This window comes from Oncorhynchus clarkii, chromosome 5, assembly GCF_045791955.1.
Source record: "Oncorhynchus clarkii lewisi isolate Uvic-CL-2024 chromosome 5, UVic_Ocla_1.0, whole genome shotgun sequence".
Lineage (NCBI taxonomy): Eukaryota > Metazoa > Chordata > Actinopteri > Salmoniformes > Salmonidae > Oncorhynchus > Oncorhynchus clarkii.
In genome coordinates this window covers 98045225-98069354 of record NC_092151.1, presented here as the reverse complement: position 1 = coordinate 98069354, position 24130 = coordinate 98045225, and the positions used below count along the sequence as shown (strand labels likewise).

The 24130-nt window shown below is 43.4% G+C and overlaps 1 protein-coding gene across 4 annotated transcripts in view; it reads right to left on the bottom strand.

The window, feature by feature from the left end:
- Window positions 1–21062, bottom strand: part of LOC139409605 (nucleotide sugar transporter SLC35D2-like) — a 51749-nt gene extending 30687 nt beyond the window's left edge. Inside the window, exons 1-3 of one of the 4 annotated variants that reach the window (XM_071155032.1) lie at window positions 20878–21062; window positions 15636–15775; window positions 12872–13083 (exon numbers count right to left, since the gene is read on the bottom strand). Coding sequence is in view for 2 of the 4 variants with exons in the window: in XM_071155028.1 (XP_071011129.1) it covers window positions 616–734 (119 nt within the window). In the remaining 2 variants the exon portion in view is untranslated. Of the gene's footprint in view, window positions 1–615; window positions 2041–2213; window positions 2309–12871; window positions 13084–15635; window positions 15776–20877 lie in introns of those variants that run through there. The other 3 variants (XM_071155028.1, XM_071155031.1, XM_071155027.1) reach the window with 3 other exon arrangements.
- Window positions 21063–24130: the final 3068 nt, after the last annotated feature.

Below are 24130 nucleotides of genomic sequence, written 5' to 3'. Positions count from 1 at the left end.
AGTTCAAGTATATGCAGTGATTCTTGAATATAACTGTAGCCTAATAGATGCCTTCATTATTTTCTACCAACAGGAAAGAACAGCATGCCAAACTGACAACTTGGTGCCAGAGTGTTCATGTGCTGCAGTGGAGAAGAGGTCCACCACTAAAGAGCTCAGGGCCCGGCTAGACTGCGCTCACGACCATCAGTATACAACAGAGTCCTGCCCCTATAGCAACATTTCACCAATTATTTAACTGGCATATCGGCTGCTGACTGATCGAGTAACTTCTTCTGACAGGAAGTCCTTCATAAGGATTAGTGACACGTCTAATACATCGCCATCCAGACAGACTGACAGGAACCTCTGACTGGATGTAATACGAGAACGAACTCTGATCTGGGGCAATGATCGGCTCAAACATGAATGGCTTCAGTAGGTTTATTGGCTCCCTAACTAACATTATTTAATTCTCTGTAATAAACTCATTCTCAGAGCTACTTGGTAAATTCAGCCATTTTTGGGAGTTTCAAAATCTTCTCTCCTGCCAGTGATGCAACAATGCCAATATGGGGATTTACAGTTAGCTGGAGTTCTAAATCCTTTTTTCCATTCTCCTTTATGTTCTCTCACCTCAGTCCGTAGAGCAGCCACCCATCTCCACCTTCTGCCCTCCAGGTGTTGTTGTGCTGGTCTGTTATGTGGGTTTGTTCTGTCTGGATTGTGTGGACTAGCTCTCTGAGCTCCACCATGTATCTCTCCAGCTCTGTGAACGTATCCCTCTCAGTGATGGAGGAGCAGTGCAGTTGTGGGACCAGGGTGTGTTCAGTGCTGGAGGGGTGACTATCCTCATCTGCAGGACAGTTTGAAGAGGTGTGATCAGACAGGATGGGGGTGGGTCACAGAGAAAGCTTTTCCTGCTGTACGCTCTCTTTGATCCCGTAAAAGTCCTGCTGGAACTGCTTGAGGATGCCCTGTAGCATCTCTCACCATTGAATACAAGCGGATGAAGTCAACAACCCTCATCGAATATTTAAAAAACAGATTACAATAATGAGACGTATCCACCAATCCATAGAAAGGATAGGTGGGAGCTAGGCAGACTACTGTGTCGCTTTGTGGACAACGACTCACATTGTTAGGGCGGCAAGACATGCATCTTGTTAATATATCCATAATCTTTGCCTGCGTACACCCTGAAGGGTTGCGTTGTCATCAGTATCTCTGCCGGAGTCAAATGGTTGTCTCCATCTAGAAAGTGTATGCATCGTTTCAGAGAAAACAGATACGCTTGATATCAATGAAGTTTGCAGTCCAAATTTATTGTAAATAAAAAATCAAATGTTATTTCTATGTTATAGAATATATAGCTAGCTAGATAATATGAATATAATATATAATATGAGTATCCTACTCTCCGTTCATGGTAAGAGAACATTCTCTGCTGTAGGGATGCTGATAGCCTGCTGAGGGTCGAAGGGGAAGTTGGGTTTCAGTGTGTGTTCTGAGCCAGACTCATAAGAGGAGCAGGTTTTCAGTGTGTGTTCCATGCCTGAGTCGTAAAGGGAATTGGTTTTGACATGTGTGTGATGTTCTGAGAGATAGAGGGAGGTGGAATGCCGTGGGGTCTTGTTCCCGAGTTGGGACAGGAAGAAGCGGACTCCGTAAACTCTGATGTTCTCTACATCTATTTCCTCTGACAGCATCACCAAGTGACTCTGGCCCAACCGCCAATCCTCCCTACTGGCCTGTTGATTGGCAACCAGCGGACTCATGCTCTCTTCATGATGATGCTTCAGCGGCTTGGAGATGAACAGGAAGTCCATCTGACCTGTGATTGGCTCCACGAGAGAGCTTGTATGAAGCCGCTTGCTGGTTCCAGAGGGGAGTGGTCTGAAGTAGTTTGGAGGGCCAATCAGAGGCTCTGACATTTTAGGGTTCATCCCATTGAGCACAGGACCCACAGCAGTGGAGCTGCCTCACTTCTGCCTGGGGGGAGGAGAGGGGAGGAGATGGGCCCTGCTTGAGGGAGGGGGGGACAGCTGGTTGCTATGCAGCGGGAGTTGTCCCAGTTCTGAGGCCTTACCAACCCTCCCATCAGCAGACAGAACCCAGAGGCTCACACTGTGGGGCCCTGCCACACCCTGTTTCTCCTCCCTCTCTCTCTCCCTCTCCCCTTTCACCTCACCCTTCTCCCATCTCGCCCCTTCTTTCTCTCTCCTCTCCCTCACCATTATGTCTGCCTGCAGGGAGTCAGTGATGCGGACGATAGCAGAGTGGAGAGTGGTCCTGCTGAGGTTGCGGCTAGGGTTAAGGTTGGGATTAGGGTCTTCTAGGAAGTGGTGTCCAGAGGAGGTGAAGGGCTTGTGTTGGTACGGATCACTGTTGCACACCACAGGGTATGTCTCACTGACTATCTGTGAAAACAACAATATAAGTAGGAAATAAACACACAGGCCTTACAGAGGCAAAGCCACGACCGGTTGAATACTGGCCCACCCAAATCAGGCTGTATATTAAAATATATGCAAATTAGTGGATTCGGCTATTTCAGCCACACCCGTTGCTGACAGGTGAATAAAATCGAACACACAGCCATGCAATCTACATAGACTAATATCGGCAGTAGAATGGCCTTACTGAAGAGCTCAGTGACACAGTCATAGGATTCCACCTTTCCAACAAGTTAGTTCATTGCGAGAGCTGCCCCAGTCAACCGTAAGTGCTGTTATTGTTAAGTGAAAATGTCTAGGAGCAACAAGGGCTCAGCCACAAAGTTGTAGGCCACAGAATGGGACAGCAGAGTGCCGAAGCACGTAAAAATCGTCTGTCCTCGGTTGCAACACTCACTACCGAGTTCCAAACTTCCTCTGGAAGCAACGTCAGCACAAGAAGTGTTCATCGGAAGCTTCATGAAATGGGTTTCCATGGCCGAGCAGATGCATACAAGCCTAAGATAACTATGCGCAATGCCAAGCTTCGGCTGGAGTGGTGTAAAGCTCGCAGCCAATGGACTCCGGACCATTGGAAATGCGTTCACTGGAATGATCAATCAAGCTTCACCATCTGGCAGTCCGACGGACAAATATGGGTTTGGCGGATGCCAGGAGAATGCTACCTGCCCGAATGCATAGTGCCAACTGTAAAGTTTGCCCCAGACCACTAAGTTTGGTCAATAGTGGTCTGGGGCTGTTTTTCATGGTTCTATCCGTCTAACTTTGTGGCAACAGTTTGAGGAAGGCCCTTTCCCGTTTCAGCATGACAGTGGCCCCGTGCACAAAGCGAGGTCCATACTGAAATGGTTTGTCGAGATCAGTGTGGAAGAACTTGACCGGCCTGCACAGAGCCCTGACCTCAACCCCTGTCCACATACTTTTGATCATCTAGTGAATATAAAACATTTAACGAATTTAATTTGTAGTTTGTATCGTCTCCTGACTAATCAGACATTTTGGGTAAATGCAGCAGGAGGTTACTGGCATCTTATTGGTTTTTATCACAATCACATGGTACGGACAGTTTGTCTGAAATACAGTTTATCAAGGGATGCTGTTTTCTGTCAAATGTGGAGACACTTCCCTCAGCTCTACTATGGAAAGCTCATTTGTTACAGACAGATAAGGATTGGAAGCACCTTTGTGAAGCATGAGTCAAGAATCAGGCTAGTAAACCCCACTTTTGAAGACTACAGTGCAAGCCATGGCAATCAAAGCCAGGGTAATGTTATAAATCAGCTTAACTATGAGGCCATGGACTATTCATTTGTAGAGCATAATCGTGGTTGTGGACATTGTCCTGTTTAGCGTAAAACAAAGTGACACAGACATGGGACATACTGTTTCAGCCATTTCACCCGGTGGGCGGTGCTATAGGTCACGGTGGGCGTAGATTTCAGCGCGCATACATACGGGTGCACACAATGTAGAGCACGAGCCGAGCACGAGCTCAAATCGTGGAATATATTCAACACATACATTATGGCTGACCCCATCTGGTCAATTGTTTGGTCGACCAAGATTTCTTTTAGTCGAGCAGTTGCAAATAGATGTTTTTTTTTTTATGGCAAACGAGACACCTGCCTGATTTGCACCCGTCTCAGTGAACTAATTCATTGACGCGGCTGCGGGGATGGTTGGGTACAAGAAGAAGGGAAGTGTGGGTAAGATGCAGAATGCATTCTTTCCCACCAGTTTGTGCGCATTCATTGTTTCATAACTTCATTGTGTGAATTGTTTAACCTTTGATTGTTAGTGTCTATCAATACAGTATAGTTGATTTTATTACAAACACAAAGTGTGTCTTTTAATGGAAAAACACACATTTTAAAATTTAGAACAATCCGAAAGAAAAGACCACTCTTGGTCGACTAAGACAGCCCTAACATACATATCATACTGACCTGAAGTATTGGTTACCATTTTTTTGTAGTTCACATCACAGTTACTGAAAAGGGAGGGGTGAAAGGCTCAGTTAATCTGATCTTGTTCGTCTAAACGCAAACAATTCAGCTCAGTGATTGACAGCATATGTTGACTAACCAATCGAAGTGAAATGAGTTTAAATCTAGTCATTATCAGTTTAATTTATTTCATTCAGGCAAGCTGTTGGGAATTTTATGAATAAATTACTAAACAAGATCCCCATTTTAAATAGAACTGTAACTAAGTAAACTATACCCTGTTTTACAATATCTGATTAATAATGTTAGTTCATAAAGAAGGGATTATGTGGCATGAACAAGGAGTAATTAAACATAATGAACACCATTCCAACTAGTCTGGGGAGGAACGGGTTGTGGGTTAAGTAAGTAGATAGGAAACTTAGCTCTGGGGTGTTTTAGATAAGGCAATGAGTGCATTCCTAGGTTTTCTGTTAACTAGAACTGTCAGCTAATTGGTGATCGATAATGGTGAAGGGTCAAGAGTTAATTCAGTTATGTTGTGTGTCCTGTGTGTGTGTTAGTGAGTTGGAATGAACTTTTGAACTTGCTTTATTCTCAGTCGGGAGGAGGAGATTCATTCTAGAAGCAATGAAATTACGTCATGTTTTGTATATAAACTGTTGTTCGTGGATACTTGAGAGCGCGCTCCGAGAATAAATACTATTATCCATTTTTGATAAGACTGGTCTCCGTCTATTTTATGCAAATAAGAATCTTACAAATTCTCATAAAATAGACAATGAATTCAATTAATGAAAACATATTGGAAATAATGAAATTACAGTAACAATTGGTCCTACAAGCGGATTCCACAAACTTGCCTCTGTCGTCCGAAGGTAGAGCCGAAAGCCATGCACGGACGGGTCTGGACTCGTTATTTAAAGACCTGGCCTCTGAATTGAGGTTTAAAGAACAGGCCGGTATTAGATCTAAGGGCGACAGAGAAGGGGACGGAATCGAACCGGCATTGCTTTTCCCAGTCTACAGGACGAAGGTAAATAGTCTTTATTCTCGAATTTGGGAGGAAATACACTAGGTTTCTACTTTGTGTTTTAACCAAAATCGATAGGAAGGAAGGAGGTCCGAAAAGACCTAAGGTAACGAATTCTACCACAAATAAATATAACGGAAGGAAGTGATATAGTAACTTTTGTTAGATAGGACGGTCGTTCTGTACAAATAGGATAGCCATTAATTCAAAAGACATACCTAAATAAAGTTTTAACCTAAGTAGTCTATCTGTTATGTGAAGTAGCGGATAGATATATTAAAACAGGTGAGGATAAATTAGGCTTGGTGAGAAGGCAGGGTAATCCTAGGCGAACGGAATAACTGAACCTATTCAATACTGAAAGAAAGTAATATCCAAGGAGGTGGAGAGGGAAACCTAGTCTAGAGAAGTGAGATATGAGATATTAACGTTGACAGTCCCAAGGAACAATAGTTTATAATGAGCTTATAATTGTATACGGGTGAAATTTAATGTCCGATCAAAAGTAAAATCTATAGACGAAGTTTCCAGAAAGGGGAAATAAATAGAAACCCATACACATTGGTTATCATTAAAGAGACACACACATAGACAGGAAAGAGCAACTAAAGTAACTGGGTAACGGTAAACAGCACATACATAGATCGTAGTAATACACACACATAGAAGGTAAAAAACAGAAAGGCATAGATAAGTGATGAAATACCATAGCTACTAGTAACGATAAAGATAAGTGTCAAATATGGGTAGTATATCCTCAAAGAAGGTCCCGGAACTAACGGGAGATGAGCGCTATATGGAACAGAGAGACAAAAGAAACATTAATTTCGGTCTAAAATGGAGAACGAAATATGATTTTGATGGCCGTCTAAATGTAGAAAAGCTAGAATCACTTAAAAAACAGATACATAAGGAACGTGGAAAAGATGTGAAAAAGCAGAATAAACAGGGGTTATACAGCCGGAGTTTGGCTTTCAGAAGCAAAAAAGAGAGTTGAGGGTGAAAATAGGAGGAAACCCAAAAAGAGCCAAGATGCGCTGCCCTCCGCTCCCGCAGATGAAAAAGTTAGCCAATTGGGCGGGGGTGAGGGTAACAAACTATATCCTTCTCTAGTATACCAAAAATACAGAGGTAATCATGTTGATGAAATAGTGGTTGTGAGAATACGGCTGCAGGAGCTACCCGCACAACCACCACCAGCATATGTGGAGCCTGCTGGAGCAACAGGAGCAGACAGAAAGGGAACGTCAGGCGAAGGGAGTAAGGGGGAGCTGAGATGTTTTAATTGTAATAAAACTGGACATTTCGCCCGGGAGTGTAACACTCCCTGCAAACATTGTGGCGGATTAGGACATAATCACAGAGATTGTAGGAGGTGACAATCGGGGGGGGGGGAGAGAATCCTCGCTGAGGATCCTCGCTGAGGAAAAGCTTGGGCTTTTAAATTAGGGCTATTTTCTGTTGTCCCGGAGAATCTTGCGGAGAATCTTAGTAATTTACATAGCGGTATAGTGGTGAGCATAGCTGCCTTCCAAGCTGGAGTCCCGGGTTCGGTTCCCAGCCAAGGCGTTAACCAAAATCTGAGTTTTTGATTGTAATTAAACTATTTGTATGTTTTGCCTGGAAAGTTGTTTGTATAAGATATAAACTGAACGTTTTAATAGATTGTTTAGGTTAAATTGATAGACTAATTCATTGAACTAAAAATAATAACGAAGCTAATTTTGATGCAAGACGATGTCTGTTCACTAAATTATCTTCTGGAATAATGTATTGAGAATTGAGTTGTATTTATATTGCTGTATCAATAGAGGAGACAGTTGCCTAAATAAAAAATAATCTAAATAATAGCGGAGAGATAATGGCGATAGAGAGGTGGCCACTGCAATGTTTTTCATTCTTATAGATTGACTGACACGTTATAATTTTGGCGCCGTGTGTGTTATTTTTAAAGTCTTGGACATTTCATAAGTGTGAAGAGGAAAGAGAAGAGAAAGTTATAAAGGTTGGTTTTAAAGCTTATGATAGAGGTAAGGAAAAACGTTGAAATGAGAGGGGTTATATATTTTTGCCCACTGGGAAAAAAGAAATAGGATATTAAAATGCTGAAAGTAATAAGAGAGTTAGTTGTTAGAGGCAGGTAGATTTGTTATGGAATAACGTAAAACTGCGTCATTAACAATAACGTTACTCAAATTGGTTTGACCGTTGTTCAGGTACACTCTTTTCTGTACTTCTGGCAGTACAATTTTGGTTGATTGATGCAGTAAGTTCTATTCAAGATCCAACAGATGTGATAAATTAGGTTTGGATTTTCGAACCCTGCTGCAGACAGCCAACAATAATTTGTCGCTGTGGAATGGGCATTGTTGATGACATCACTCACAAGGCACTTTTGTCGCTACGGCAATGATGTTGTGACTTGGGGTGACAGAGAAAGTTGTTTGTGTCTTTTAGAAGGAAAATGCGTGCATTATCCTATTTATCATTGATAATAAATAGGGGGAGATAAGATACATTGAGGTTTGGATAGGAGATATATTAAGCCAATAGGGCAGGAAATTACATAGAAAAATAGTGATTTTATAAGCATTAAAAATTATTAATGAAAATAAATAAGTTTCAGTTCTTAGGGGTGATAAATTACTGTAGATAAGGTATTCCACACTATGCAACATATATTAAATTATTGATGAAACTGATTTTAAGGTTAATTCATGTTATTGTCAGATAAAATACTGTGGACCCCTGAAGGAAAGAGCTTATTAGTGTAGGAAGGATTTGATATGGTTAGCATTTGTTTTGGCTTTGTTTGACTATTAGGAGTTTTTTATTTAAATAGTATTACATTTGAAAGGGATATATGACATCTATGATGATTTAGGATTATTGTTAGGTGAGACAGTGAGACGCTTAGTGGTATTTGAAAGATAGGAAAGGGTTACTGTTTTAATCAATAAATATATATATTTAAGGACATATATAAGTAGCACAGATACTTCTTAAAGTAGATAAGACACTTGACAGAAAATTGGTACAGGATTGATATGAATGGACGCCCAAGGGAGAATTGGACATGTGGAGAATGAAAGGGGCGCTCCTACATGATGATGTCAGACATAAGGATAATTTACTAATCTTACCTAAGTCATTGTTTAGAGTAGGCAAGGTTGTTACCTGGGCAGAGCCAGGTATCAAAGGGGGGGATGGGTAAATTGTGGTCTAGGATAGGATGTGGCCTATTGGATAATACACTTTTTTTTTATTTTTTTAAATAGCTAACAAGTAGGTATAGAAGTTAAAGATATAATCAGATAGAACAAATGAGAAACTGTTTGTTAACCAAACCTGTATGTCCAAGATTTTATGCACTACAGGTGAAGTCACTCAATCCAGTCCCTGAGGCCTGTTGGGGGAACCATACCAAGGACTCCTGGTGACAGCTATCTGAAAGAGCTACCCGGATTCATATCACACTGCGGGAGGGTAAGACACATTGGCACTGTCGAACAATCAGAGTGTTCGAGAGGAGAACTGTAATTAACAGAATTCCGGGGGCCATCTATCGATTGAAGTAATCCTCCCTGTCCTATCAGCCCTGTTTTCTCTCAAATGAAGTAATCCTCCCTGTCCTATCAGCCCTGTTTTCTATCGAAGGAAGTAATCCTCCCTGTCCTATCAGCCCTGTTTTCTCTCAAATGAAGTAATCCTCCCTGTCCTATCAGCCCTGTTTTCTCTCAAATGAAGTAATCCTCCCTGTCCTATCAGCCCTGTTTTCTCTCTATTGAAGTAATCCTCCCTGTCCTATCAGCCCTGTTTTCTCTCAAATGAAGTAATCCTCCCTGTCCTATCAGCCCTGTTTTCTCTCAAATGAAGTAATCCTCCCTGTCCTATCAGCCCTGTTTTCTCTCGAATGAAGTAATCCTCCCTGTCCTATCAGCCCTGTTTTCTCTCAAATGAAGTAATCCTCCCTGTCCTATCAGCCCTGTTTTCTCTCAAATGAAGTAATCCTCCCTGTCCTATCAGCCCTGTTTTCTCTCGAATGAAGTAATCCTCCCTGTCCTATCAGCCCTGTTTTCTCTCCAATGAAGTAATCATCCCTGTCCTATCAGCCCTGTTTTCTCTCAAATGAAGTAATCCTCCCTGTCCTATCAGCCCTGTTTTCTCTCCAATGAAGTAATCCTCCCTGTCCTATCAGCCCTGTTTTCTCTCCAATGAAGTAATCCTCCCTGTCCTATCAGCCCTGTTTTCTCTCCAATGAAGTAATCCTCCCTGTCCTATCAGCACTGTTTTCTCTCGAATGAAGTAATGCTCCCTGTCCTATCAGCCCTGTTTTCTCTCGAATGAAGTAATCCTCCCTGTCCTATCAGCCCTGTTCTCTCAAATGAAGTAATCCTCCCTGTCCTATCAGCCCTGTTTTCTCTCTAATGAAGTAATCCTCCCTGTCCTATCAGCCCTGTTCTCTCAAATGAAGTAATCCTCCCTGTCCTATCAGCCCTGTTTACTCTCAAATGAAGTAATCCTCCCTGTCCTATCAGCCCTGTTTTCTCTCAAATGAAGTAATCCTCCCTGTCCTATCAGCCCTGTTTTCTCTCTAATGAAGTAATCCTCCCTGTCCTATCAGCCCTGTTCTCTCAAATGAAGTAATCCTCCCTGTCCTATCAGCCCTGTTTTCTCTCTAATGAAGTAATCCTCCCTGTCCTATCAGCCCTGTTTTCTCTCAAATGAAGTAATCCTCCCTGTCCTATCAGCCCTGTTTTCTCTCAAATGAAGTAATCCTCCCTGTCCTATCAGCCCTGTTTTCTCTCTAATGAAGTAATCCTCCCTGTCCTATCAGCCCTGTTTTCTCTCTAATGAAGTAATCATCCCTGTCCTATCAGCCCTGCTTTCTCTCAAATGAAGTAATCCTCCCTGTCCTATCAGCCCTGTTTTCTCTCAAATGAAGTAATCCTCCCTGTCCTATCAGCCCTGTTTTCTCTCTAATGAAGTAATCCTCCCTGTCCTAATAGCCCTGTTTTCACTCTAATGAAGTAATCCTCCCTGTCCTATCAGCCCTGTTCTCTCAAATGAAGTAATCCTCCCTGTCCTATCAGCCCTGTTTTCTCTCTAATGAAGTAATCATCCCTGTCCTATCAGCCCTGTTTTCTCTCGAATGAAGTAATCCTCCCTGTCCTATCAGCCCTGTTTTCTCTCGAATGAAGTAATCCTCCCTGTCCTATCAGCCCTGTTTTCTCTCGAATGAAGTAATCCTCCCTGTCCTATCAGCCCTGTTTTCTCTCAAATGAAGTAATCCTCCCTGTCCTATCAGCCCTGTTCTCTCAAATTAAGTAATCCTCCCTGTCCTATCAGCCCTGTTTTCTCTCTAATGAAGTAATCCTCCCTGTCCTATCAGCCCTGTTTTCTCTCAAATGAAGTAATCCTCCCTGTCCTATCAGCCCTGTTTTCTCTCAAATGAAGTAATCCTCCCAGTCCTATCAGCCCTGTTTTCTCTCAACTGAAGTAATCCTCCCTGTCCTATCAGCCCTGTTTTCTCTCAAATGAAGTAATCCTCCCTGTCCTATCAGCCCTGTTTTCTCTCTAATGAAGTAATCCTCCCTGTCCTATCAGCCCTGTTTTCTCTCTAATGAAGTAATCCTCCCTGTCCTATCAGCCCTGTTTTCTCTCAAATGAAGTAATCCTCCCTGTCCTATCAGCCCTGTTTTCTCTCTAATGAAGTAATCCTCCCTGTCCTAACAGCCCTGTTTTCACTCTAATGAAGTAATCCTCCCTGTCCTATCAGCCCTGTTTTCCCTCAAATGAAGATTTCCTTTTCCCGTCATTCCATCCCTGTGTTTGTTCCTAGAAGTGAAAGTGTGTCTGGCTTCTTGTCGATGATGTGTTCTCTGGGAGAGGGTGGGGCTTTTACAGTAACACAAGCTTAGTAAATTGGCTTGATAAACAGACGTTGCTGGTTGGCTAGCAAGCAAAGTTTGACATAAAACGTTGTTCACTTTTGGGAAAACTGATCCAGCCACTTAGCTATTGTTAGTTCAAATAAAGCAAAATTATGTCCTAATATGAAAGCATAAACCCACCATAGTGATGACTGAAGAAGTTATGAATACTGTCCCAGGCAGAGGGTTATCAATTGAACGTGGATGCGCATCGGACAGTCGTTGCACTTTAAACCACGCCCACCGTGACGTATAGCACCGCCCACTGGGCGAAACGGTGTGAAGGGAGTGTGTCCCACGTGGACATAGGGAGAGTGAAGAGGCCCTTAATGATGCACTATGCTGAAATAGTGCCATTTCCTGGTTGATAAAATTCTAATAGTTCGCATTATTTCAGTTTGTGACAAAACAAGCAAGTATAATGTAGAGAATCACTGTACCATCTAAACCACTGTGAAATATATTTTCTTTCATCCAAAATATTGTATTTTCAGCTGTTCAAAGCTTGTGTACAAAACTGAAAGCATATGAAGCATAGAAATAGCACACACAGAACAGAACCTGTGTTTAATTCAAAGTGAGCTGGGCTACAGTCTTCATACCCACCGTGATATTATGCATGATGTTTTCATGCCTGCCTATACAGTGGTGTTTGTTCATTCAAAATGAGCTATTCACTTCAAAGTGGGTTCAATGAAAACACATGCAGGGCTTTCTATTTCTATGCAATATACAGTCCGGAGCAGGACCATGGAGCAGAACCTCAGAGCAGAACCTCGGAGCAGAACCATGGAGCAGAACCTCGGGGCAGAACCTCGGAGCAGAACCTCGGAGCAGAACCTCGTAGCAGAACCTCGGAGCAGAACCGAGTAGCAGAACCTCGGAGCAGAACCTCGGAGCAGAACCTCGGAGCAGAACCTCGGGGCAGAACCTCGGGGCAGAACCATGGAGCAGAACCTCGGGGCAGAACCGGTCGATGCCTGACCATGGCCCTGAATTCACTATTTTGCCTGTAGACCTACTGTAGATCTTTGAGTGGGAGTGGTCGTTCTGATCTGATAATATCTTGATTATTTCATGATGTTTAATTACGGTCACGTACGATGGACTGAACACTTCATCCATTCTCCATATTTTGTGACACTTATAATAACCCCTTTTATCACTGCACTTCTCTGCTGTAGAATCTCTCTCTGAATATGTAGGTAATAGCCATGTTGTGTATTACATTATGCTTGCTGTAGGACTCGGGACAGTCGGCCTGTTTTGTCAGTTGTGCGGTTGTAAGCGGTTGTGTAGTTGCGCTGCATAATTAGCAATAATAACAGGCATGTTTGCAAAGGGAAATCTGTGGTGTTTCTTGGTCACATTTATCCAAATATGTCAGGGTACTTCTGCCAACGCCACTAAGGCCTTATATAATTGGCAACCATAAGGGCTTTTGAGGAACAGAATGTAAAATAGTAAAACAGAGTGAAAGATAGTTTCCTCTGAGGGTTGGGGGTCAGAGGTTAGGGAACTTACCGGCAGAGGGAGGTAAACTGAAGGGGGTCGAGGGATCAGGACTCTCACATTCTTTCTCTTCAGCTCCTCTGATAGGCTGAGAGAAACACAGTCTGCTGTGACATCATCACTTACAGGAGACACTTCCTCTCTCTGGCTGTCAGTCACTGGAGTATGCCGCTGCCCGTCCCTCACACTCTTCCTTTTCAACCTTCCTCCTCCTCTGCTTTCTCCTGGGCAGGAACACAGACACAGCACTATTTTGTATTTTATTTTATCTTTATTTAACTAAGGAAGTCAGTTAGGAACAAATTCTTATTTACAATGGCGGCCTACCAAAAGGCCTCCTGCGAGAACAGGGGCTGGAATTAAAAATACAAATATAGGACAGAACACACATCACCACAACACTACATAGAGACCTAAGACAACAACATAGCAAGGCAGCAACACATGACAACACAGCATGGAAGCAACACAACATAACATGGTAGCAGCACAAAACATGGTACAAACATTATTGGGCACAGACAACAGCACAAGGGTAGAGACAACAATACATCACGCGAAGCAGCCACAACTGTGAGGAAGCGTGTCCATGATTGAGTCTTTGAACAAAGAGATTGAGATACCTCTAACCCCAACCAAGGCTGACCTCTAACCTGCAACCTTAATGAAGTATTTCAAATGTTACCTGTGAAAGTACTAAGGGCTTGGTGTCTGCCAGAGGGGGGAGGGGTTAGAAGGGTTGCTGCACTACAGTTACTGTAGTAGAGGGGTAGATGGATACTATCGATATTGGCCTTGGGGCAGTTACTGTAGTAGAGGGGTAGATGGATACTATAGATGTTGTTGGCCTTGGTTGGGGTTTAGAGATGAATCCTTCCTCAGTTTAACCTACGGAAACCTTGTTACGACTTTTACTTCCTCTAGATAGTCAAGTTTGATCGTCTTCTAGTAGAGGGGTAGATGGATACTATAGATGTTGTTGGCCTTGGGGCAGTTACTGTAGTAGAGGGGTAGATGGATACTATAGATGTTGGCCTTGGGGCAGTTACTGTACCAGAGGGATAGATGGATAATATAGATGTTGGCTATGGGGCAGTTACTGTAGTAGAGGGGTAGATGTTAGCCTTGGGGCAGTCACTGTAGTAGAGGGGTAGATGGATATTATAGATGTTGTTGGCCATGGGGCAGTTACTGTAGCAGATGGGTAGATGTTAGCCTTGGGGCAGTTACTGTAGTAGAGGGGTAGATGGATATTATAGATGTTGGCCTTGGGGCAGTTACTGTAACAGAGGGGTAGATGTTGTTGGCCTTTGGGGCAGTTACTGTAGATGGATACTATAGATGTTGTTGGCCTTGTGGCAGTTACTGTAGTAGAGGAGTAGATGTTGGCATTGGGGCAGTTACTGTATCAGAGGGGTAGATGTTGGCTTGGGGCAGTTATTGTAGTGGAGGGGTAGCTGGATACTATATATGTTGTTGGCTTTGGGTTTGAGGAGGACAGTATTACATGGTGAGGATGAGGAGGGTTAGAGGTAGAGGACAGTATTACATGGTGAGGATGAGGAGGGTTAGAGGTAGAGGACAGTATTACATGGTGAGTAGGGTTAGAGGTAGAGGACAGTATTACATGGTGAGGATGAGGAGGGTTAGAGGTAGAGGACAGTATTACATGGTGAGGATGAGGAGGGTTAGAGGTAGAGGACAGCATTACATGGTGAGGATGAAGAGGGTTAGAGGTAGAGCACAGCATTACATGGTGAGGATGAGGAGGGTTAGAGGTAGAGGACAGTATTATATGGTGAGGATGAGGAGGGTTAGAGGAGGACATTATTACATGGTGAGGATGAGGAGGGTTAGAGGAGGACAGTATTACATGGTGAGGATGAGGAGGGATGGAGGTAGAGGAGAGTATTATATGGTGAGGATGAGGAGGGTTAGAGGTAGAGGACAGTCTTACATGGTGAGGATGAGGAGGGTTAGAGGTAGAGGACAGTATTACATGGTGAGGATGAGGAGGGTTAGAGGTAGAGGACAGTATTACATGGTGAGGATGAGGAGGGTTAGAGGTAGAGGACAGTATTACATGGTGAGGATGAGGAGGGTTAGAGGAGGACATTATTACATGGTGAGGATGAGGAGGGTTAGAGGAGGACAGTATTACATGGTGAGGATGAGGAGGGATGGAGGTAGAGGACAGTATTACATGGTGAGGATGAGGAGGGTTAGAGGTAGAGGACAGTATTACATGGTGAGGATGAGGAGGGTTAGAGGTAGAGGACAGTATTACATGGTGAGGATGAGGAGGGTTAGAGGTAGAGGACAGTATTACATGGTGAGGATGAGGAGGGTTAGAGGACAGTATTACATGGTGAGGATGAGTATGGTTAGAGGTAGAGGACAGTATTGTATGGTGAGGATGAGGGAGGGTTAGAGGTAGAGGACAGTATTACATGGTGAGTAGGTTTAGAGCTAGAAGACAGTATTATATGGTGAGGATGGGGAGGGTTAAGGGAGGACCGTATTACATGGTGAGGATGAGGAGGGCTAGAGGTAGAGGACAGTATTACATGGTGAGGATGAGGAGGGTTAAGGGAGGACAGTATTACATGGTGAGGATGAGGGTTAAAGGTAGAGGACAGTATTACATGGTGAGGATGAGGAGGGTTAGAGGTAGAGGACAGTATTATATGGTGAGGATGAGGAGGGTGAGAGGTAGAGGACAGTATTACATGGTGAGTAGGGTTAGAGGTAGAGGATAGTACCCCCTTTAACCCACCTGTCCTGTGTCCAATCCTCCAGGGAAGGTATTCAGGGCTGGAGAAGGTGCAGACGCTCACTCTTCTGCCGACGGCCTCCTTCAGTTTGCAGCTTAAGTCTTCTGTGGTGGACGAGGCTGCTGTTGCTGGCTTTGATACCCTGGACGTAAAACATTTGTACAGGAACCGGGTTAGGTTCTACAAATTAAGCATCTGCCAAGGGTTAGGGCCCTAGACATGAGACACTATACTAGTACTAAGACACCTCCTACCCTAACCCAATAGTGTATTAGTACTAAGAAAACTCCTACCCTAAGCCAATAGGTACATCATACCCTAACCTAACATCTAAAATGGCTGCGGAAGAAATGGCAGGAGTTTTACGGGCGCCCAACCAATTGTGCTATTGTGGGTTTTTTTGCGTTATTTGTAACTTATTTTGTACAGTCGTGGCCAAAAGTTGAGAAGGACACAAATATTGATTTTCACAAAGTCTGCTGCTTCAGTTTGTATGATGGAATTTTCATATACTCCAGAATGTTATGAAGAGTGATCAGATGAATTGCAATTAAAAGTCCCTCTTTGCCATGCAAATTAACTGAATCCCCAAAAAACACTGCATTTCAGCCCTGCCACAAAAGGACCAGCTGACATGTCAGTGATTCTCTCGTTAACACAGGTGTGAGTGTTGACGAGGACAAGGCTCTGTCATGCTGATTGAGTTCGAATAACAGACTGGAAGCTTCAAAAAGAGGGTGATGCTTGGAATAATTTTTCTTCCTCTGTCAATCATGGTTACCTGCAAGGAAACACATGCCGTCATCATTGCTTTGCACAAAAAGGGCTTCACAGGCAAGGATATTGCTGCCAGTAAGATTGCACCTAAATCAACCATTTATTGGATCATCAAGAACTTCAAGGACAGCGGTTCAATTGTTGTGAAGAATGCTTCAGGGCGCCCAAGAAAGTCCAGCAAGCGCCAGGACCGTCTCCTAAAGTTGATTCAGCTGTGGGATCGGGGCACCACCAGTACAGAGCTTGCTCAGGAATGGCAGCAAGTGAGTGCATCTGCATGCACAGTGAGGAGAAGACTTTTGGAAGATGGCCTGGTGTCAAGAAGGGCAGCAAAGAAGCCACTTCTCTCCAGGAAAAACATCAGGGACAGACTGATATTCTGCAAAAGGTACAGGGATTGGACTGCTGAGGACTGGGGTAAAGTCATTTTCTCTGATGAATCCCCCTTACGATCGTTTGGGGCATCCGGAAAAAAGCTTGTACGTGGAAGACAAGGTGAGCACTACCATCAGTCCTGTGTCATGCCAACAGTAAAGCATCCTGAGACCATTCATGTGTGGGGTTGATTACCTCCTGAACAGGTAATCAAATGGCTACCCAACCCCTCTTTTACGCTGCTGCTACTCCGTTTATCATATATACATAGTCACGAACAAAACATTCATGAACATACTACCTCAATCAGCCCGACTAACCGGTTGCATGTATACAGCCTCGCTACTGTATGCAGCCTCGCTACTGTATGCAGCCTCGCTACTGTATGCAGCCCCGCTACTGTATGCAGCCCCGCTACTGTATGCAGCCCCGCTACTGTATGCAGCCTCGCTACTCTCCAAGATGGCGTAGCAGTGAAGACATGTTTGTTTTGTCCTCTTGTGTACTTTTGTATTTTTCGTATTTTTTGTATATATATATATATATATATATATATATATTTCAATTTATTTTCAATTTTTTATTCGATTATACCTTCCGGTAACCTGCCTCACCCAATGTGATACGGAATCGCTATTATTTTCAATTTTAGAACACATTCAAGTATCTCCAGAAGCTAACCAGCTAATTAGCTACAAGCTATTTAGTCATTGTTAGCCACTGCTAGCGGCTTTTACCTTCTGCACAGATACCAGCCCTGTTCTTAGCCTGGATAATACTCGCTAGTCTACCATTATCGGACTGTCTCTCCACAACAACGCTGGATTCCTGCCGTAATCCCTGGACCACTACTTCTGATCTTCACAGCTAGCTCGTGGCTAGCTAGCTAGCTCACAGCTAGCTGGCTCACAGCTAGCTGGCTCACAGCTAGCTTTCACTCACCGTGGCACCCAGTACCGAAGCTATCCCTGAGGCCCACCTCCCCACTCGCTACTGTATACAGCCTCGCTACTGTATATAGTCTCTCCAATGTATATAACCTCTCCTGTATATAACCTCTACTGTATACAGCCTCTCTACTGTATATAACCTATCCACTGTATATAACCTATCCACTGTATATAACCTCTCCACTGTATACAGCCTCTCCACTGTATACAGCCTCTCCACTGTATACAGCCTCTCCACTGTATACAGCCTCTCCACTGTATACAGCCTCTCCACTGTATACAGCCTCTCCACTGTATACAGTCTCACCACTATATAACCTCTACTGTATTAAGCCTCTACTGTATATAACCTCTACTGTATACAGGCTCTCCTGTATATAGCCTCTACTGTATATAGCCTCTACTGTATATAGCCTCTACTGTATATAACCTCGCTACTCTATATAGTCTCTCAACTGTATACAGCCTCTACTGCAACAGTCTCTCCACTGTATACAGCCTCTCCACAGTATACAGCCTCTCCACAGTATACAGCCTCTCCACAGTATACAGCCTCTCCACAGTATACAGCCTCTCCACAGTATACAGCCTCTCCACAGTATACAGCCTCTCCACAGTATACAGCCTCTCCACAGTATACAGCCTCTCCACAGTATACAGCCTCTCCACAGTATACAGCCTCTCCACAGTATACAGCCTCTCCACAGTATACAGCCTCTCCACAGTATACAGCCTCTCCACAGTATACAGCCTCTCCACAGTATACAGCCTCTCCACAGTATACAGCCTCTCCACAGTATACAGCCTCTCCACAGTATACAGCCTCTCCACAGTATACCGCCTCTCCACAGTATACCGCCTCTCCACAGTATACCGCCTCTCCACAGTATACCGCCTCTCCACAGTATACCGCCTCTCCACAGTATACCGCCTCTCCACAGTATACCGCCTCTCCACAGTATACCGCCTCTCCACAGTATACTGCCTCTCCACTGTATACTGCCTCCACTGTATATCTGTATATAACCTCTACTGTATACAGCCTCTCCACTGTATACTGCCTCTCCACTGTATACTCCCTCTCCACTGTATACTGCCTCTCCACTGTATACTGCCTCTCCACTGTATATCTGTATATAACCTCTGCTGTATACAGCCTCCACTGTATGACCTCTACTGTATATAGCCTCTCCACTGTATATAGCCTCTCTACTGTATACAGCCTCGCCACTGTATACAGCCTCTCCACTGTATACAGCCTCTCCACTGTATACAGCCTCTCCACTGTATACAGCCTCTCCACTGTATACAGCCTCGCTACTGTATATAGCCTCGCTACTGTATATAGCCTCTACTGTATACAGTCTCACTACTGTATTCAGCCTCGCTACTGTATTCAGCCTCACTACCGTACAAACCCAATAGTTTTAGGACTAAGACACCTCCTACACCAACCCAATAGTTTATTAGGACTAAGACATCTCCTACACCAACCCAATAGTTTATTAGGACTAAGACACCTCCTACACCAACCCAATAGTTTATTAGGACTAAGACACCTCCTACACCAACCCAATAGTTTATTAGGACCAAGACACCTCCTACACCAACCCAATAGTTTATTAGGACTAAGACACCTCCTAACCCAATAGTTTATTAGGACCAAGACACCTCCTAACCCAATAGTTTATTAGGACTAAGACACCTCCTACACCAACCCAATAGTTTATTAGGACCAAGACACCTCCTACACCAACCCAATAGTTTATTAGGACTAAGACACCTCCTAACCCAATAGTTTATTAGGACCAAGACACCTCCTAAACCAATAGTTTATTAGGACTAAGACACCTCCTAACCCAATAGTTTATTAGGACCAAGACACCTCCTAAACCAATAGTTTATTAGGACTATCTATTGTTCACCTAATACCCTTTTTTTTTTTTTTTTACTTAAATTGCAATGTTGGTTAGAGCCTGTAAGTAAGTATTTCAGTGTAAGGTCTACACCTGCTGTATTCGGCGCACGTGACAAATAAACTTTGATTTGGAATAGTTTATTACTAATAAGACACCCACCCAAACCCAATAGTTTTAGGACTAAGACACCCACCCAAACCCAATAGTTTTAGGACTAAGACACCTCCTAAACCAATAGTTTATTAGGACTAAGACACCTCCTAACCCAATAGTTTATTAGGACTAAGACACCTCCTAACCCAATAGGTTATTAGGACTAAGACACCTCCTAACCCAATAGTTTATTAGGACCAAGACACCTCCTAACCCAATAGTTTATTAGGACCAAGACACCTCCTAACCCAATAGTTTATTAGGACCAAGACACCTCCTAACCCAATAGTTTATTAGGTCCAAGACACCTCCTAACCCAATAGTTTATTAGGACCAAGACACCTCCTAACCCAATAGTTTATTAGGACCAAGACGCCTCCTAACCCAATAGTTTATTAGGACCAAGACACCTCCTAACCCAATAGTTTATTAGGACCAAGACACCTCCTAACCCAATAGTTTATTAGGACCAAGACACCTCCTAACCCAATAGTTTATTAGGACCAAGACACCTCCTAACCCAATAGTTTATTAGGACCAAGACACCTCCTAACCCAATAGTTTATTAGGACCAAGACACCTCCTAACCCAATAGTGTATTAGGACCAAGACACCTCCTAACCCAATAGTTTATTAGGACCAAGTCACCTCCTAACCCAATAGTTTATTAGGACCAAGACACCTCCTAACCCAATAGTTTATTAGGACCAAGTCACCTCCTAACCCAATAGTTTATTAGGACTAAGACACCTCCTAACCCAATAATTTATTAGGACTAAGACACCTCCTAGTTTATTATTTAGACAAAGACACCTCCTAAACCAATAATTTATTAGGACCAAGACACCTCCTAACCCAATAGTTTTAGGAGCAAGACACCTCCTAACCCAATAGTTTATTAGGACTAAGACACCTCCTAACCCAATAGTTTATTAGGACCAAGACACCTCCTAACCCAATAGTTTATTAGGACTAAGACACCTCCTACTCTAACCCAATAATTTAGTTCTAATTATGCCGTAGTTTGTTCCTCTTACCCAATGTCAATAGTTTATTCGGACTAATTCTACCGTAATTTGTTGTGCAGAAACTCTTGCTCCACGTTGATGTCAGTGGTGGTCTTGTGTTTGGAGATGGGGGTCCTGCGAGCATTGGGGAACTCAAAGGTCCAGTCACAGTTGACAGTCAGAGGCAGGACCAGGTCTGGCTTCCTGCAGGAGGCACAGCAGCATCGGGGGGCATGGCTCAGCAGACGACTCTTCTGGAGAATTTAACAGGTTCACAACAATTTACTTCCAGGTGCATGAAGGGGGGAAATCTAAAGTTTAGCTATGTACTATTTGGGGTTGATATACATTAAACATGTTGTGGAGCATGTACTGTGTTCCTTCTGAGAATATATAACTAACCATAGTCAATAATATAAATATATTTAATATAAGATTAAGATCAATTTAACTAGTGTGTTAGATGAGTTGAAATAGCTAAAACCTTCATTGATGGAACAACAAACCAACCTCCTGTAATGCCAGTGAATAAATCCAACATATTAAGTAAATAGTAACAAGAACGTTAGCTTGATAGCTGACTAAATAAAGGTTTGGGCTAAGCTAGTCAACTACTTGCCCTTGCATGCCCATCCAGGACTTTCTTGGAGTGATTGTCCAAGACATTAAATGAGGCAAGAAGTCTGGTTGTCATCTTTAGACACTGAAATTACATCAGAAATACATTAGCAACATAGCTATATAACGTTATACTGTTCGTTGAGCTACTTCACTGCCAACAGTGGCAGCTAACGTTAGCTATCAGCCAAACGGAGTTGGACACATCTTTGAACTTAAAATACCTAGCTAGCTACCGTTTATGACACTGGTAATAGCCTGCTAACAGGCTACACAGCCTTGCCATTATAGTTCGTCTCCGTTAGCAAGCTAACTACCATCTTTCCAGCTCGCCTGACAAACTACTATTGACCGTTACCATAGCAACACACGAACAGGAGCCAATAGGGGAGACAGAAACTAGATGTGTAGTGGTAGAACAGCGCCCTCCTGCGGTTCAGTATAAGTTCACAACGTTTCAATGCTATGGATCCCCGTTTGGGTCTTACGTGTAAAAAAATATATATATATACTACTATGCTTTACAAAAAATATAAACGCAGCATGTAAAGTGGTGGTCCCATTTTACATGAGCTGAAATAAAATATCCCAGATATGTTCCATATGCATAAAAAGCTTATTTCTCTCAAATGTGCACAAATTTGTTACATCCCTGTTCATGAGCATTTCATCTTTGCCAAGATAATTCATCCACCTGACAGGTATGGCATATGAAGAATTTGAAAACAGCATGATCATTACACAGGTGCACCTTTTGCTGGGGATAATAAAAAGGTCACTCTACAATGTGCAGTTGTCTCACACAACACAATGCCACAGATGTTTAAAGAGTTGAGGGAGCATGCAATTGGCATGCTGACTGCAGGAATGTCCATCAGAGCTGTTGGCAGAGAATTGAAAGTCAATTTCTCTACCATAAGCCTCCTCCAACATCATTTTAGAAAATTGGCCAGTACGTCCAACCGGTCTCACAACCGCAGACCGCGTAGACCACGCCATCTGATGACCTCCATATCCGGCTTCTTCAACTGCGGGATCGTCTGAGACCAGCCACCCAGACAGCTGATGAAACTGGAGTATTTCTGTCTGTAATATAAAGCCCTTCTGTGGGGGGGAGGAAAAATCATTCGGATTGGCTGGGCCTGGCTCCCAAGTGGGTGGACCTATGCCCTCCCATGGCTGTGCCCATTCCCAGTCATGTGAAATTCATAGATTTGGGTCTAAAGAATTTATTTCAATTGACTGATTTCCTTATGAATTGTAACTCAGTAAAATCGTTCAAATTGTTGCATGTTGCATTTACAACTCACACCTACACACACTGGTGGAAAAAGTAGACAATTTTCATACTTGAGTTAACTTAAAAGTAAATGACTCAAGTAAAAGTCACCCAGTAAAATACTACTTGAGTAAAAGTCCAAACGTATTTAGCTTTAAATGTACTTCAGTACACAACTGTGGCTCCTTCCACCTTCAAAGAATAGGCAAGAGGACCAACCATGGGGAATAGTAAGACACTCCATTGTTTCTATGTACACTATATATACAAAAGTATGTGGACACCCCTTCAAATTCGTGGATTTGGCTATTCCAGACACACCCGTTGTTGCTAACAGATGTATAAAATCCAGGGCGCATCCATGCAATCTAAATAGACAAACATTGGAAGTAGAATGGCCTAACTGAAAAGCTCAGTGACTTTCGACTTTCAACCGTCATAGGATGCCACCTTTCGAACAAGTCAGTTTCTGCCCTGCTAGAGCTGCCCCGGTCAACTGTAAGTGCTGTTATTGTAACGTATTGTAGGCCACAGAAGCGCACAGAACAGGACCGCCAAGTGCTGAAGTGTGTAGCGTGTAAAAATGTATCTGTCCTCAGTTACAACACTCACTACCAAGTTTCAAACTGACTCTGGAAGCAACATCAGCACAATAAATGTTCGTTGGGAGCTTCCTGCAATGGGTTTCCATGGCCGAGCAGCCGCACACAAGACTAAGATCACCATACGCAATGCCAACGGTCGGCTGGAGTGGTGTAAAGCTCACCACCATTGGACTCTGGAGCAGCGGAAACACGTTCTCTGGAGTGGAGTCATGCTTCACCATCCGGCAGTCCGACGGACGAATCTGGGTTTGGTGGATGCCAGGAGAACACTACCTGCCCCAATGCATAGTGCCAACTAAAGTTTAGTGGAGGGGGAATAATGGTCTGGAGCTGTTTTCCGTGGTTCAGACTAGGCCCCTTAGTTCCAGTGAAGGGAAATCTTAAATCTACAGCATACAATGACATTCCAGACTATTCTGTGCTCCCAACTTTGTGGCAACAGTTTGGGGAAGGCCCTTTCCTGTTTCAGCATGACAATGTTCCTGTGCACAAGGCGAGGTCCATACAGTAATGGTTTGTCGATATCGGTGTTGAAGAAATTGACTGGCCTGCACAGAGCCCTGACCTCAACCCCATCAAACACCTTTGGGAGGAATTGGAATGCCAACTGTGAGCCAGGTCTAATCGCCTTTCCTCACGAATGCTCTTGTGGCTGAATGTAAGCAAGTCCCTGCAGCAATGTTCCAACATCTAGTGGAAAACCCTTCCCATTAGAGTGGATGCTGTTATTTCAGCAAAGGGGTGACCAACTCCATATTAATGCCCATGATTTTGGAATGAAATGTTCGAGAAGGTGAGCACATACTTTTGGTCA